General features: G+C 40.3%; 1 protein-coding gene across 1 annotated transcript in view; it reads left to right on the top strand.

Annotated features, from left to right (window-relative positions):
- ttll7 (tubulin tyrosine ligase-like family, member 7) overlaps positions 1-15,949 on the top strand; it is a 65,646-nt gene that overhangs the window by 22,950 nt on the left and 26,747 nt on the right. Inside the window, exons 9-13 of the mRNA XM_083887829.1 lie at positions 988-1,082; positions 2,949-3,096; positions 4,830-4,903; positions 7,956-8,091; positions 15,710-15,796. Of these exons, the coding sequence (XP_083743955.1) occupies positions 988-1,082; positions 2,949-3,096; positions 4,830-4,903; positions 7,956-8,091; positions 15,710-15,796 (540 nt within the window). The remainder of the gene's footprint in view (positions 1-987; positions 1,083-2,948; positions 3,097-4,829; positions 4,904-7,955; positions 8,092-15,709; positions 15,797-15,949) is intronic.

Raw genomic sequence — 15,949 nt, 5'->3', positions numbered from 1 at the left:
ACTACAAATTAAATGATATCAAAAGAAGCTATTGGTCCTCTGAAAAAAAAAAAGACGGGCAGTTTGAGCGCATGAACAACATTAGAAGGAGACCGAACTTATCTCAACAATCAAGGTTTATCTAACCGAGCCAGCCTTACGGCGGGCATCTGTTGCATAGCCATTTCAAATTAACCCCATGGGCAGATACCATTCCAATCACAGTTGCCAGTTCATTCAACCTCCCACTGCACTGCTCTCCTTTTGCTAGTCCCTTTGTTGTCGCACATTATCTCTTTCTCACCTTGGTGGAGAGGCAAGGGGAACATAACAAAGAGCAAAGGGAAAGAATTGATCTGTTGTGTCAGGTGTAATGTCTGATATCTGAATAAGTTGCACGGGTGCTGGAAACGGTTCCGTTCAAAAACGTGGGGCTGGTCTCGAGCTCTTCTTTGAGCAGTACAGGCTTTTGTCCCTCAAATCACAGGCTGCTTATTCTGTTCTCACTCATTTGACTTGGGAGTCGGGCGCGAGGTCTCGATTGTATACGACAACTGTGAGATGAGTGGTGGTTATCGCTGCTGACAGTGGTGCAGATGGGAGCTGCATTGTCTGGGTGTGATACGCACAGGTTACAGAGTCATGGACCGCTTGCTATGGGTTGCTGAAAAGAGATGGGTCATTCACCTTGTGACAGCTTAACCTACACAATCTGTTTTAATGCTCACACACACACCAGTGTAACAGCATTTATGGCCAGGCAAAGGATAAAAAGTTCCAGTGTCCTTCAATGAAAAAAAAAAAACAATTTCTGTCTTTGTTTTGTCTTTTCTCCTTTTTCTGCAAACAGATCACTCGGCTCCCAATATGCCCTCAATTCACCCCTGCACTTTCACAGCGTTTCTGTCTGCTGAATTTAGGAGGAGGAAGAAGAAGAAGAAGAAAAAAAAACTAAAAGTAAAAACCCCCACAAGAATATTCTCTGAATCTCTTTCTCCTCCCTGGCAGATCAATCGAGCGCCAAGCTTTGGGACCGATCAGAAGATTGATTACGATGTGAAGAAAGGGGTGCTGCTCAATGCTCTCAAACTCCTCAACATAAGGTAGTGTTCTCCGCAGAGGTCACACACACTCGTGCACATGCATGCAGATTCCACACCAATTCAAGAGAGACTAACTAACTTTGAAGCAGAGAATGCTAATGTCAAACTTCATTTTGTCAGGGCTCAGAATATTTTAAGATTTCAACTGATTTTTTGTTGTTGTGATTCTTTTCAGTTTTTTTTTCCACTGAAAACTAATTGATTTATTTTGATAAGCAGTACAATGTTTTTATTGTTATCTGGGTTTGAATTCAGACTGATGATTACACAGTTGTGGCAGTTAGTTTTGAAACTAACAGATTTCAAATTTGGACGAAAAAAGAAATAAAAATAGCTGTCTTTGTAAGTGTGTCTGCTGCTGTAGTGGATTCAGTGATAGATAACGGCCACCATACAAAGCTGTGTCTATTGTGCGCCTCATGCACCCTTCAGTGAGATGTGCTTTGTGTGTCAGAATTTCTTTCTCTTTCTCTTTATTATTATTATTATTATTATTAGTTTTGTACCTCTGCTACCATATTTTACATGTTGTTTTCAGTCTACATTGTTTCCTCTGCTGGATATATTTATATGCACTTCCTGTGTTGGTCTTTGCTTTGTGGGTGTTTTTGTTTGCCTGTTTAGGTTACGCATACTGTCTTTCTCGCCGTATAATGTATTCGTCGTATGCGTAGTGTGTGTCTGTGTGGTGCACGGGTGTGTTCTTACTGGCATGCTTTTCTGTCCCCTGGCTATAGTGAGTCTGTCCACTGATTGATCATCGTACACCAGACCTCTGGATCTCTGCTCCCTTTTTTCTTGTTTTCTTTCTGTGCTTGTCCTCCTCTTACTGCTCTAAATATAGTCTCTACAAGTAACACACATACCCCCCCCCCCACACAAACACACAATGGATCAATTACATGTATCCCCCATACATCTAGTTTGGTCAAATGTGGCGCATGGTGCAGCCAGCCCACATAAAAACCCGCTCCATCCTCCTGCGTGGCACCAGTCTGCAAAAAATAACAAATCTCTTATCGAAATGATTTGTTTCATGGCTGATGTTTGCCGTGTTCCCACAGATTAAAAGGGAAGATTTGATTATTTCATGACAAATAAATCGTTTGGAGGCCTTGAAAGGCGGTGCGGAGCTTTTTTCCACTGGACAAACTGCTTATGTTCATGCTGGAGTGAATGAGGGCTTTGTTCTACCTCACTCACTTTTTCCTTATATAGTAATGGCTTTTGCTTCCCCAAAGAGGAGGGGTAGGTGGTATATGTAGAGGCAGGGGCTGCTCTCAACAGCCGTTTGCAACACCAACTGTATCAACGTGGGATCAATTCAGACTAGGCCGGGCATGGACATTGATAAACCTCAGACCCCCAACAGCACTCAATATCCAATTTAAAGGGCCAGCGATTGACTAAAATGAATTGCCCCCTTTCTCCAGACTCCGATGGCCCACTTGTGCAGAATTAGCTGTCTGGTCCTCTTCGTCCTGTTGTTGGTGTGTTTGTGTGTTTGTGTTGTTGAATGTTTTGTGAGGGCTTTGTTCTTTCTTTTACCCAACACAATAAGGTAACATTCAGGTTATTCTAGTAATTAGGGGTTGAGAGCTGCCGCCTTTCAAACTTCATCAACGTTTGCTGGCTTTGAGTTCTTTGCGCAGCAGTATTTAGTCTTATCTGATCGCCAACACAAAGTGCTTAATGCAGAAAAATGTCTAACCTGATGAAAACCACAAAGGTTGTCAAAGGTCTAAAAAATAAATTGATGCAAGAGTTATTCTCTTGAGTGGTCTACTTTTTTTTAATAGATCCTTCCTTCTTTTTTTTTTTATTATAATGCATCGTGTTGACTCTGCTTATTTTATGATGAACCAGGGCGAGTGATAAGAAACGCAACCTGGCCCAGGAAAAGGCAGAGGCGCAGAGACGACTCTATGGACACGGCTCCGTGAAGAAACTTTCAGCTACTTCCTCAGACTGGGAAAAACAACGTCACACGCTGGAGAGAAGGAGAGAAGAGCTGGTATTGAACTCATTGAACTTATTACTTTTAGTAATAATAATAATGATGATAATATTCTTTAATAAGGTACAGTAGAGAATAATGCAGCCAGTGTTTTGACCAAGCCAAACAATTATTCCTCTCACTGTTGGATAGAGGCAGTAAGGAGCAATGCATGCTGCTTTACTCTGAGCTAACGTGGACAAATGACTCTCTGTTGTGTTGGACCAAACCACAGAGCAATAATCTAACTGTGATAACACGATAACGTGCTCTGATTTATTTGATCAAGAATTCTTCTGCATCCATACAGATGATATCAGCGTCACTCCTCAAACACTGCTTTCCCCTAGTTGTTCCAACATATTATATACTCTACTTTTGCTTTGGCCTGGTTTCCTCCAGCCCTCTTAGCCACAACTAATTACATTTATATTAATCATGAATAAGTGGCATTAACATGTTAGTAAAAACATTCTCAGATGAATTCTTCTTTTATTCTACTATTACACCTTTTGTTCGGGTCCCCGTTAGGCCAAGGGCTGGGGAACTCCCTGCGCAATGTACACAATCCCCATTGCTCATTGTTATTTGGACACTCTAAATTGACCCCAGCCACAGGGGTCACTCCTAATGTACTCCTTGTGCCGGTCCCTAGCCGGTATACATGGGAGGATTGTGTCAGGAAAGAGATCTGGTGTAAAAATCTCTATTAAATCAAATGTGCGGATCCTCCGCTGAGGTGACCTCTACAGAGGAAGCAGCCGAAAAAAAGTACAAATAAAATCACAATAATATACACTGTATATACTTGAATAATTACTGTCTGACCCCTGCCACTGTTATCGATTGCTAAATACCTCAGGAACTATTTGCTTGTGACTTGTTTGTCACAAATTCAATATTTGAATTTGCCAAAATGGCAATTAACATTTTATTTAAACACATACTAAAACATTTCATAATCTGGTACACATTTGGTAGTCAATAAAAAGCACCCGATAAACATTGGCCCGCAGTGGCTGAGGCATTTGAGAGTAATTCACGTTCATTTCTCCCAAAACCAGTCTTGAACTGACTCACAGGCTTTGTTTCCTCAGTCGCAAGAAACACTTCAAGCTCCTTAGACCACGTTAAAAAGAGCACAAAGATTGAATCCTTGAAATCAGCAGTTCAGCAGTAGGTGCAAATTGGATATGTATTATGATAGATTATTTTCTCTCAGAAGTAACAAGACGCTGAGGTAAAGTTAGAACAGGAAGTAGTTCTCACTCCTACATCAAAAGAGTCAAAGTTTTCTGAGACAAGCACACCATTTAATTATTTTCTCGTTGAAATAAAGAACTTTGAGACATTTTCTCAGTTTTATGGGGGGGAAAGTGGCAGCAACTATAGTGCTTTATGTCTGCTCCCTTTTTGATTAGCCTTTGCAATTAGCCACAGCAGAAATCAGTGGGAACGTGGAACGATGGCGCAGAGGCACCATTTTTTAAAAAGGGTAAGACCTCATCTTTGAGGGCTGCTATAACTGAAGTGTGAGAAGTCACATATCACTCAATTCTCAATGATAGTCAGTAGTGGAGTCTGCCTGAACTCCATCATTATACTTTTGTTACATATTAAGTAGATGGAAAAAATACATCTAAATTCATCTTTCTCCCATTTTGCTTTCTTTCTTTTAAGACTGTATTCACGTAAATAAGACAGCAGTGGCACGGTATTTCACCTGGATGCTTTTTCCCTCTGATTTCTAGAAAGAGCGACTGGCACAGGTCCGCAAACAGATTTCCAGGGACGAGCATGAAAAACAGCATCTGGGGAACTACAGGTAAGGTGGCAAAGAGCTGAGGAGAGGAGAGGAGAGGAGAGGAGAGGAGAGGAGAGGAGAGGAGAGGAGAGGAGAGGAGGAGGCTCCTTCTTTAGCAACTCCACTCTGCCAGCTTCTCTCACGTTTACGGGGTCACCTGCACAGTGCTCGGGATTTCAGGAGAATAAGTGATGTTTTTGCAGACAAAAATAACAAAGGAGAGCGCCGCATATTGTGAGCGGAATAATTACGAGCGTGAAATATGTAAAACAGAGACGCGAGGGCAGGAAATCCGAGGTAGCGTGTTATCTCAAGGTTCAAAATGTTATGCACCGTTCAGCATTTCAGGATTTGAGAAGCTCGAGAATTAGCATGCACAAAATTGTTCGACAGCGCCCCTTTCACCGGGCAGCGCCGTCACTCTCTCCTGTAACTCCAGCTGATACTCTGGAGGACATAAAACATGCCCAATTTTAATCTTCACCTCACAGACGGAGCAGATCTTCCTAAAACTTAATGACTCTGCAGCATCCACTGATTTGTTTGCTCCTTGTTACTTCCTCAATGCATCTTTTAGCCTCTTCCTCTTTATACAGAACACATAGACACGTGACTCGACTGTGTAACTTTGTCTCAGTCTCATGCACGTACTGACAAAAACACACACACACACACACACACACATAGGCAGACCTTCTTGAAGCCTCCACAAGTCTAAGTGACTTCTTGACTCATCACTTGACTGAAAGGCTGGTCAGAGTACTGATCCCAGACTGCATGAAGTGCTGTCACCTCCGTCCTCTTTTTTCCCCGACAGGCTGCCAGACAGCCAATCAGAGCTGCTGAGGTCTGTCTGGAGCACCTCTCATAACCATCCCTTTGCATTTAAATGGTGTCCCAGCACAGCACTGGAGTCTGATTAACACACTGCTTCTCATAAAAACGAATGAACTTTTCACGAGAGGGGGAAACTTGCATCAGGTACAGACAGGACTCAGCCGGTCTGATGCCGTTTAACATCCTTTAATTTGTTGGAATTTGTCTCTAGATCAGTATTACATTTTATAAAAAAAATAAAATAAAATCATGCGCAATTAAAATCCCCATATGTAAAAAGTGTGGGAGCAGTTAACACCATATATTGAAGTGTTGACCTAATGATTTTCACGATTTATGCTGCTCATTGAGAATTGACGAGCTCTGTCTCTTTTCATACCTTATTATTCACATTTAATTTGTCCTGCACCTGCAGTGTGACCTTTTACATTCAAAGAAAAGTCCACATAACGTTAATGGTTTAAAAAATCACATATGCCACAGGAAGGAAATAAAGTAAATCTCTCCAACCAGTTTTTGCTTGACTTGAATTGCACTAAGAATTTGGCCAATATCTCAACAGTGTGAACATTTCAATTCAATTCAATTCAATTCAATTCAATTCAATTTGTCAATATCTTAAGGCACTAGTACTACACTCTTAGAAATGAGGATTCCAAAAGGGTTCTTCTACAAGGGCTGAAAAAAGGTTTTCAAAGATTCTTGGTAACACTAATGGTTCCAGTAACAACCATTTTGATCCAGAGAACCCTTTAAACCCCCTTTCCTGAATAAAGGGTTTTAAAAGGATTATTGGTGGAACCCTCCAAAAGGGTTCTCCTATGAGGAAAAGCCTGATATGTTTCTACTTAGTACTTTTATTTCTAAGAGTGTACATACTACTTATTACATAGTGAGGTCAAGACCTTAGAATTAGAGCGACTCAACAAGAACATGATGAGCAAGCACTTGGCAAGTGGGAAAAAAAACTAACTTTTAACAGGAAGAAATCTCTGGCAAATCCAAGACAAAGTATATACGGCCAAAATGTATATTGACGATAACCAGGTAGAGGTGTATACATTTCCCTAATCCCCTCAGTCCTAAAATAAACACTGGGCACTGTTAGTTTAGTCTTGAAGGTACAAAACTATGCAGAACGTGTGAACATGAGGCACATTAGCAAAGACGGCGACTAAATGGAAAAGTAAGTGCACGTCTCAGAGAGGATGTTATGTGTGGAAAGCATTAATGCATTACGGTGGAACAGGGTTAGGTCTCCATTAATAGCTCTTTCAGTCTGCCTTTTTTTTTTTCTTCGCTCCATCCTTCCTCATTCTTCTCTACCTTGATCCTCTTACCTTTTTATGTGGCGGCAGCAGCCGTGGCTGGAGGCATGCTGTTATCTGCTTGTCTGTCTGTTCCATTTTGGTAAACGAGACGTCTCGGGAACATCTGGAGGGAAAATTATAATTTAGAGCTAATTATGAACTGTTTAGAATGTGTTTTTAATCAAAGGTTGGAGTCATTGTGACCTCACAAATGTTGTTGATGCAAATGTCTTATTGAATTAAATGATAAAGTGGTGTCATTTTCCATCTATCTTCATTGTGACATGATAATGTTCTGAAAAAGCACTTCTCTGCCCATTATTCTTTGCACTGATGATGATGTGGCATCACAGCCATGTTTTCTGCTACTTTTCTGGTTAATGGAGGCAAAAATTGTGAGGTGCTATTCCCAGTGGTATCTGCATCACTTCACACCTTCAACTGAAAAGCTTATAATTCTCTCCATCTGTATGTTTTCCCCTTCTGCTTCGTGTTTTTTTTTTTGTCTATGCATTGCCTTCACTCGCGTGCTTTGAACTCTCATTGTGCCCAACTCTTCTCTTCTTTCCATCGTTGCTTCCATGCTCTGTTTGGTTCTTGATCATTTCCTCTTCGTCCTTCTCTCCCTCTTTTCTTAACCGTCTACTTTCTTTGTCTCTTATCAGTGACTGCTCACCGCCTCCCAATTCTGTCACCACTCCTCCTATCGTCTTCTATCCCTCTTGCTGAACACCAGACTTTCTTGCTTTCCACTCTGTCACTTCAATTCTCCATTTTTTTTCAATTTCATCATTTCTGCTCTGTCACTTCTCATCTCCAATCTCCCTGCATTGATTACCCTAATTCTTTGTCTTTTCTTTCCCCCGGTTTCCCCGAGTCCTCCCTCATTCTCTCTGCTTTTCTCTTTGTGTCTCTGCGGCCTACAGACGTATTTACCCTCCAGACGACAAGCTGCTGTTGGAGAAGTATGAAAGCCTCCTCTCGGCCGCCTTTCAGACCTTCCTCGCTGGGCGAGCTGCCTCACTTCAAAAGGAAATGAATAATCCTCTGAAACAAATGAAGGCACGTACGTCAGTGGCAGACTGTCACACACACTCACGCACACCCACACACACCCACACACATCATAGAACAATGCAGAGACTCATACAAACACACACACACAATATTCATCGACTTATGGACAAGCAGATGCCACATATGACATGTGCACGTAATGTGTAAAGTTAGCCACAGTCCTTGTATTTGTTAAAACATGGGCCAGAAAGCGATTATTTCCCTCCTTTGTCCCTGTCATTTACTCTACACTAGAGCTGCAACCAACGATTATTTTCCTAATCGATTAATCTGTCGATTATTTATCGCGGAAATCGTTTGGTCCATAAAATGTCAGAGAACGTTAAAAAATGTTGATCAGTGTTTGTCAAACCTGTAAATGACGAATGTCTTGAAATGATTCAGTTTTTAACGATTTCTTTGTCATATGGACCAAAGAAACTGCTGAAACAATCAGAAATCTTGTTTTAATCATGAATAACGCTTCAAACCGATGGATCGATTATCAAAATAGTTGACGATTCATTTCATAATCGAAATTCTTTCAGCTCGACTCTACACACACTTATGCACACAGGTATATGTCAATCCATATTGGTATTGTGTCAAAGTCAGCGTTCAATAGCTTCCAAATTGAATTATTACTTCTGCCCACACACTTTTAAAAATGTGCATTTTTGTCCAGTGCATCATTTATTCACAGGACATATTCAAACACATCCAATGACGTATGTGAATTAAGTCCTCATATTGCCATACAGTAATCACTGTGCAACAAGGACTGTCCCTGGACCACAGATATAAAGAGACTTTGCAAAGGGCAGAGCTTGATTCTCCTACAGTAGTACACAACCTGACATGATAACAGCAAAGGTCGCTGTTCGAGATGATAGTTTTGTAAAATATTTTTGCAGTGTTTTCCCTTTCTTGTAAAGTCCTCTGATAAATACCCTCTGTGAGTCGCAATGAAATGCGAAGAGTAGAGATCAACAACAACAAAAATATAATTTTATGTTTTCCTGTGAAGTCGTAGCCCACAAATCACTGAAAGGTTAAGACTCAGGGGAAGACATGGCGATAATATTTAAACGCATGGAAGAAAGAAGAGTTGATGCGTTAAAAGGAAGCAGAACGAATAAAAGAAAAAGTACTTATGAATACTAAATACAGTATATGTATGTTGTTGACAGGGTGCACATGTATATTATAACTGCTGCAGCTGCTGCAGTTATCGTGTGCCCTTTAAAAAGTAGAATATCAGCAGAGATGCCGATCAAAGATCAGTGAATCGAGACACCAGGCTGAATTATGTTTCATGTAATCACAACATGGAGATGTGGATCTTGCTCTAAATAGGAAGGGAGAGAGATTGCAGGTACAATGGAAGCTGGAGGGTTTATCTGATCACATGATCATGAGTGACAACTGGACCGTCTGCTTATTGAGGGACATTGGCTGCGTTTACGTGAGAGCTTTAATTCCAAATAAAAAGAAATGAATTCAGAATAAAGATTAATTCTGCTTTAAAAAGATCATGTAAACTATAATTCCAAATTAAGTAGGTGGTTTATTCCACCTTTAAAGCCAAATTAGTTTATTACTGGATTATGTGAATCTTTATTATTCTTAAAATGTATTCCGGTTGTTCAGCGCATGTTCGTAAGAAGAAGAAGAAGAAGACAGAGAAGTCCTTAGCTGAGACTAGCAGAGGAAGTTGTTAGCCTTATAATATTATCAAGCTGCTGCTTAAAGAGCAGGCCTATCATAAAAATGACTGCTAAAACTGTTTGTATTGCGTTTGTTATGTTTGTGTCCATGGTGCAACTTTAAAACGAGACGACAAAAAAAAGCTGGTAGCCAGCTGGAGTGTGCTTTCTTCCAGTAGACAGTAGGCTTGTGCGCCCCCTGTCCAATCAGAACCTTTCCTGACCCCCAGATGTTGAGCGGAATTAAATAAAGGCGATTTAACGTGTTTTACATATAAACCTCAGTTCGGAATTATTATTTCCATGTAAACTCGAAGGAGAATAATTTAATTCCGAACCATTTAATTACGAACTATTAATTCGGAATTACAAAAAAGCCAGTGGGGAATCGACAAAAGTTAGCATTTTAATGGGTGCGGGGTAAACCCAGGACCACACAGAGACAAACAACAATCCACTCTCACACTCACAGTCAATTTAGTGTCCAATTATTTTTTTTTGGGACTGTGTGAGGTAACCAGAGAACCTGGGCAAAATCCAAGCACACGCGGCCTTGTTTCCGATCGTCCCAGGTCTTCTTGCTGCATAGGCAACAGTGCTAACCACTACACCAACTGCGTGAAGTTTTGAACAATATCATTTTACACAGAGTTTGGAGCAGGCAGTGGTTTGCTCGATGGTGAAAAGCACACACCAGTTCCATGCTAGAGAGGAGGCTGAGCCTTTTTTTGGAACAAACTCTGCATCGCTTGCTGTCATCCTGTGAATCTCTGAGGAAATGCCGGGAGGGATGGGGCTGCAGCGCTTTCACCACTATTAACTACGGAAGCCCAAGGGAGCACCGGTGAAAATTAACGAGAAATCAATTTTCATTAAAAAAAACAATAACAAATTGTTCAATTTTTCAATTTTTGAATACTAGTGCAGTACCCGTAGAAAGTATGTACAGTATGTATGTATTCCTATAGTGGGAGCTGAAGAAGATTTTTCAGTCATGGCCAAATGAGGCTGTGTGGGAAGGTTGGATGTAGTGTTAATTAGTTTTATCGTGAGTAATATTTTTTTTTGACGTGAAAATCAAGTATGCACACAATCTTAGGTCGACCTGAATAACGGTCAGCGAGATATGTCCGTCAAAGACATACACACAGACACAACTTGCTTTATAGATTAAATCAGAATTTCTAAGCCAATCTGTTGGCAAGAATGATTTGATGTATGCGTCTTGACAGACTGAAAAAGTGCTTTTCATCCTTGCTTCTGTTTAGTTGCTGCCATTGTAGTAGAATGAGTACACACAATGCTAGTGGAACCACACAATTCATCTTCAATCTAAGATAACTTTGCATTTTTCAATGGGGGAATTAAGTGAGGATTGTTGACTGAATACCTCTTCAGTGTGTTCAAGCTGCCTGTTAAAGCACATTCCCCAGTAGCTCTGCTCCTCACAAAACTCTACTGCTTCTTTTAAGTTACAGTTGGTAGACTTTGCTTTAAGTGGACTTAATAACTAGCAGTTTACTGTGCGAAAAGTATAAACTAGGCAAGTGGTAATATTTTTTTTTAGCAAAGATGTGAGCAAACCAGGGGCCTCGTTTAAGAAAAACAACAACAAAAAAAAAACTCCAGTGTAACTTCCATACTATAATTGTAAGTGCACACCAAAAACGAAAGTGGCACGTGCCAAAACATAATCAGATTTATGAAACCATGTACACTCACACATCTGCAGGCAATGTTCCATTTATAAAACACCATCTCAGCCTCATATTACATCTTTGAAAACACCCACATTAACCCATAAATTATGACTGAAAAGCACCTCATGTACACTAATGGACACAGTTGAAATGAGCCTGTTGCTTTTATGTGCTTCTCTGTGGCGAATGACGCCACGAGCTGAGAGGAAAACGAAGAAATTTAACTTTTCTGACACAGAAATTATAAGGTTTCTGATCATGTGATATACACAGTTTAGACAGCCCATATTTACATGTGGTTAAGATGTGCCGGGAGATCCGACTGTAATGTGTAGTGTGTGTGTGTGTGTGTGTGTGGTGTCTCCAGTGTGCTCTGCATTCCTGACAGTACAGTCGTGTTCACTGCAGCCAGTTTATTTCTTATAACACGCCTATGGTGAGTTACTGTATGGCTTTGTGAACATTTATGACAAACTAGGATTCATATTTTGTGATATTGTTGCAGAGATTTTCCATTAACAGGTGAGATGATCAATGATGGAACCTCTGGAGTCAGTGATGAGTTAAGTTAAAACAGTGTTCAGGATTTTTCAGTCTGAATACCAATTGTTAGATGCCTATTATGTAAATAAATGGTTTTAAAATCCAACTTTTAACATGTATGTTAAATTCTGACTATATGTTCGACAACACGTATGGAAAAACAATAACTACATGCGAATCGTAGTCGCATGGCGAGCGGCAACCATGGTAACCCTACACCATTGTATAGACAGTTTGATTGGTACAGGTAGGCTATGTTGCGTTTAGTTAGATTAGTATATATTTTATTTTAGGATGTGATAATAGTCATGTTTCCATACTCTTTTCCCTTTTTCCATACATATCCAGACCTGGAAATGACTCAAATTAAATCCCATACTCCATACCGCGTAGGACCCCTTTTACAAGATTTTATTGTGAGACAGCTCAGATCCAAGGAGAACTGAAACAATGCCTGACATCTGAACAGTGAGTGAATCATCGCACAGATGCTGGCGGGCAGCGTGCCAGGTCTGATATATAATATAGTTAGTGGGCCTGTTTGACAAAGAGGGCTAACATAGTGATATTAAAAGAGACGTACTGAAGAGTTATAGGGCTACATGTAAAACAAAAAAAAAAGAAATGAAAGAAAGAAGAAGAAAAGTAAATAAAAAAGCACAAATTCTGACTTTAATCTCAGAATTCGTGCTGTTTTATTTTTTTTTTATTTCATGTGGCCCTAAGACTCTTCCATAGAGATGTGAAAGTCACTGAAATATTTATTTTGACTGAGAATTGTCTCTCACAGATATGAAGTGAAGCAACATGTTTGGCTCTCCACAATCAGACTGTACATAATTTACAACCTCACCATCTACAGGTGGCTCAGAGTGTTTATGCAGGTAAACGCATTCACCAGCTGAATTTGTCGTTTGTCTTTCAGTGGGACGTGGCACCATACATATGGGCAGAGTACAGAGCCTTTGATTGAAAGGAATAGCATTTTCCACCACTGCGATCATGAAAAACCGTCTTCCAATTTATACCCACGTCTGAAATAAAGCCTCTACTGTGCATGAGTCACAAGTCATAAGTGATTTGGCTTATAATCCTGGTGGGGACCATTATTGATCATCTGCTGTGCGTGGCCTGTTTGGGTACTTTTTTATTGTTGCAAGGGGCCAGAGCATATTTTCCACCATGGCATCAACATATTGGTTAAGCCTGACAGACATTGTACCCACAGGACTCATGTTGGCTGCCTTTGTGAGCCTCTCAGAGCAGTGAATTGAGAAATGTCATGGACTATCACACTATCAAAGAAAAATAATGAATTCTGTAATCCTAGCAATAACATGCTGACGCATGTCGCCAGACGTCATGCGGAGTGAGCTTTCCACCTTCAGACAGTGCAGCCACAGGTTACACTGTTGTCTAAAGTGTCTGCATCACCCTTCTCCACACATGCATCATATTGTTAGTTTGGTTCATTCCTCATTTTTTTCCCCCACATGGTTAACAAACAAACCAAAAAAATAAGCATGTTGCTGAGCAACATGAGGTATTACATTTTGTCCATAGTTTGACTGCAAAAAGTATGCATGAATGTATTTATTTTCCTCTCCACGTTTGCACGATCGGCTCGGGGCCGCGCGTGTACATGTGATGTCACGCATCTTGCGACAGCGAACGCGCTCCTCCTGGCGCAAAATAATATCCAAAATCGCACAAAATAAACTCAGAAATCGGGAATACTTAAGCAAAAGTGTTACTTGTTGTTTAATAAACAATGCCTTTGGTTTATTTATTTATATATTATTTATCCTTTCGAGCTTTGTTCCTTTCCAGTTTATGAGTTCCTTTGTATGGTTGTGATCTATAGATTTAATTGCGAACTAAAACTGTTTTTGGAAGTGAAATGTTAAATGTGTTGAAGTGGCGATATGGTCTTACAATATTTTGAGAAGGTCTTGAAAAAGTCTTAAAAAGGTATTGAAATTTGAGGATTCCTGCATATATACCCTGTAAGAAAAAAAATTAGATATGTCACTGGGTCAGGCTTCTCCTCCAGTGACTGAAAGTATAGTGAGAAAATGAAAAGAAATCCCATTGTGCTACTGATTATGCTGAACTATGGACATTTAAAAAATGTACCATGTAATTGATGCAAACTTCCTGGCAACCAGGACCACTTACCATTCAGCTGCAAAGTTGAGCACCTTCAGTCCACATATAAAAATACAGTAACCACAATTTGCAGACGTGGGTCATCATCATCATCATCTGCCAAACAGAATAATAAAGTATTATCACATGCTTAGCACATGCAGCACCAACAAGCATTTTATTTTCCTGCTTGTTGTGTAAGAATCTGTCTAATACATGCTGTTTTTTTTTGGTTCTGCTGTCTCAGGGACATGTGCTTTTATCTCATAAATTCCTAACCAGTAGATGTGGAAAGCATTATCTGACCACATCACCACAGAAATGCATAAGACAGCATCATCTGTCGAAGAGCATCAAGTTTGCCAACAATAGAACACGACCACACTCCTGGTTCTCTGCTGCCAAAACAGTTCAAGTTTGGACAAAATACCTTATGAGCTTGAAAAAAAGGCTTTTTCAAGGCAAGGCATTGACACAATAGGTATGAGAAGGTGTAAATAATCAAATTATTGATGGCCCATTTGCTTCCTCAGTTATAGGGGCATACTTTAAAATGGGTGTGTATTTACATGGTGAGTGGGACTCTAAAGGTTTTAATATCCCCTGTGGGTTGGAAAACCTTGACCTTGTTAACAGTTAATAAGTTGGCAGACTTTTAGTGTTCTGAAAACGCAGTACTGCAATAAATTCTGTTTAACTGCACTTTAAAATGACTAACTTTAACATAAAGTACATTTAATTGCTAGGTGTTAGCTCCTGAGGACCAGCGGTGAAATTCATTTAGTGGATAACATGTTGCTGTATCAAATCAAATCAATTTGATGTGTATTGCGCTAAATCAAAAACACGCACTATCCCAAGGCTCTTTTAATCATCAAAGGATGAGACCTTACAGTACTGTCACAATATTATCCTGCTCCATCTTGCTGGTATTCCCTTTTCTCTTGGGTTTTCATTCATAGAAGTTATACGAGGCAAAACGTATGAAAGTATGAAGACTTTTACATGTACACATATGCATTTTACACACACATTTTGCACCTGTGCACAAATGTTTATGCACACACACGCACCAGGAGAGAAAGCCACAAGCACAATGACCTTTTCCCGCAGACCCCAAAAGCAGCTTGATGGCTAATCAGAGAGAAAACAACCACTTTTCATCTGTATTTGAGGCAAATTGGAGCTTTAAATGTCCCAGCCGTGAAGCAACATTAATCACCTTTGTCTGCATTTCAGCTATGGCCAAATGGCCAAAGCCCCAACATATTGGCGATGGTCATGACTCTATCTCTTCCAAATTCAGCTTCTATGAGCGCTGCCAACGAGCAATGCAGGCCAGGGCCTTTTTTCTAACCCTTCAGATAAGACACACGGGACTGTGAAGTAGGACTTTTTTATAATGACTTAAGGTCGCCTGTTTCTCACAACTCATTCTGACTTCTGAGTCACCAGAGTGATGATTCTGTTTGTTATTCTTTATTCTCAGGATGTCAACTGTCATTCTGCTGATGTTTTGCTGTGTAGGAGGAGGACATCTTGGATCTGTTAGAACAGTGTGAACTGGACGACGAGAAGCTTATGGGCAAATCCTCCAGGCAACGAGGCCCTAAGGTATGTGAGAGTAAGGCGGGAGATGGAGAATGGGGACCACATGCCGCATGGAATTCAAGCAAAAATGAGTATTGTGGGGGGCTAACGTCCACAGAATGCGCAGACAGGGTGTTTTTAAAAAAATAAAATAAAAGGCAATGGTGGTGGTGGTGG

Source organism: Microchirus variegatus (assembly GCF_963457635.1).
Source record: "Microchirus variegatus genome assembly, chromosome: 4".
In the NCBI taxonomy this organism is placed as follows: Eukaryota; Metazoa; Chordata; class Actinopteri; order Pleuronectiformes; family Soleidae; genus Microchirus; species Microchirus variegatus.
This window is presented reverse-complemented; position numbering and strand designations above follow the sequence as displayed.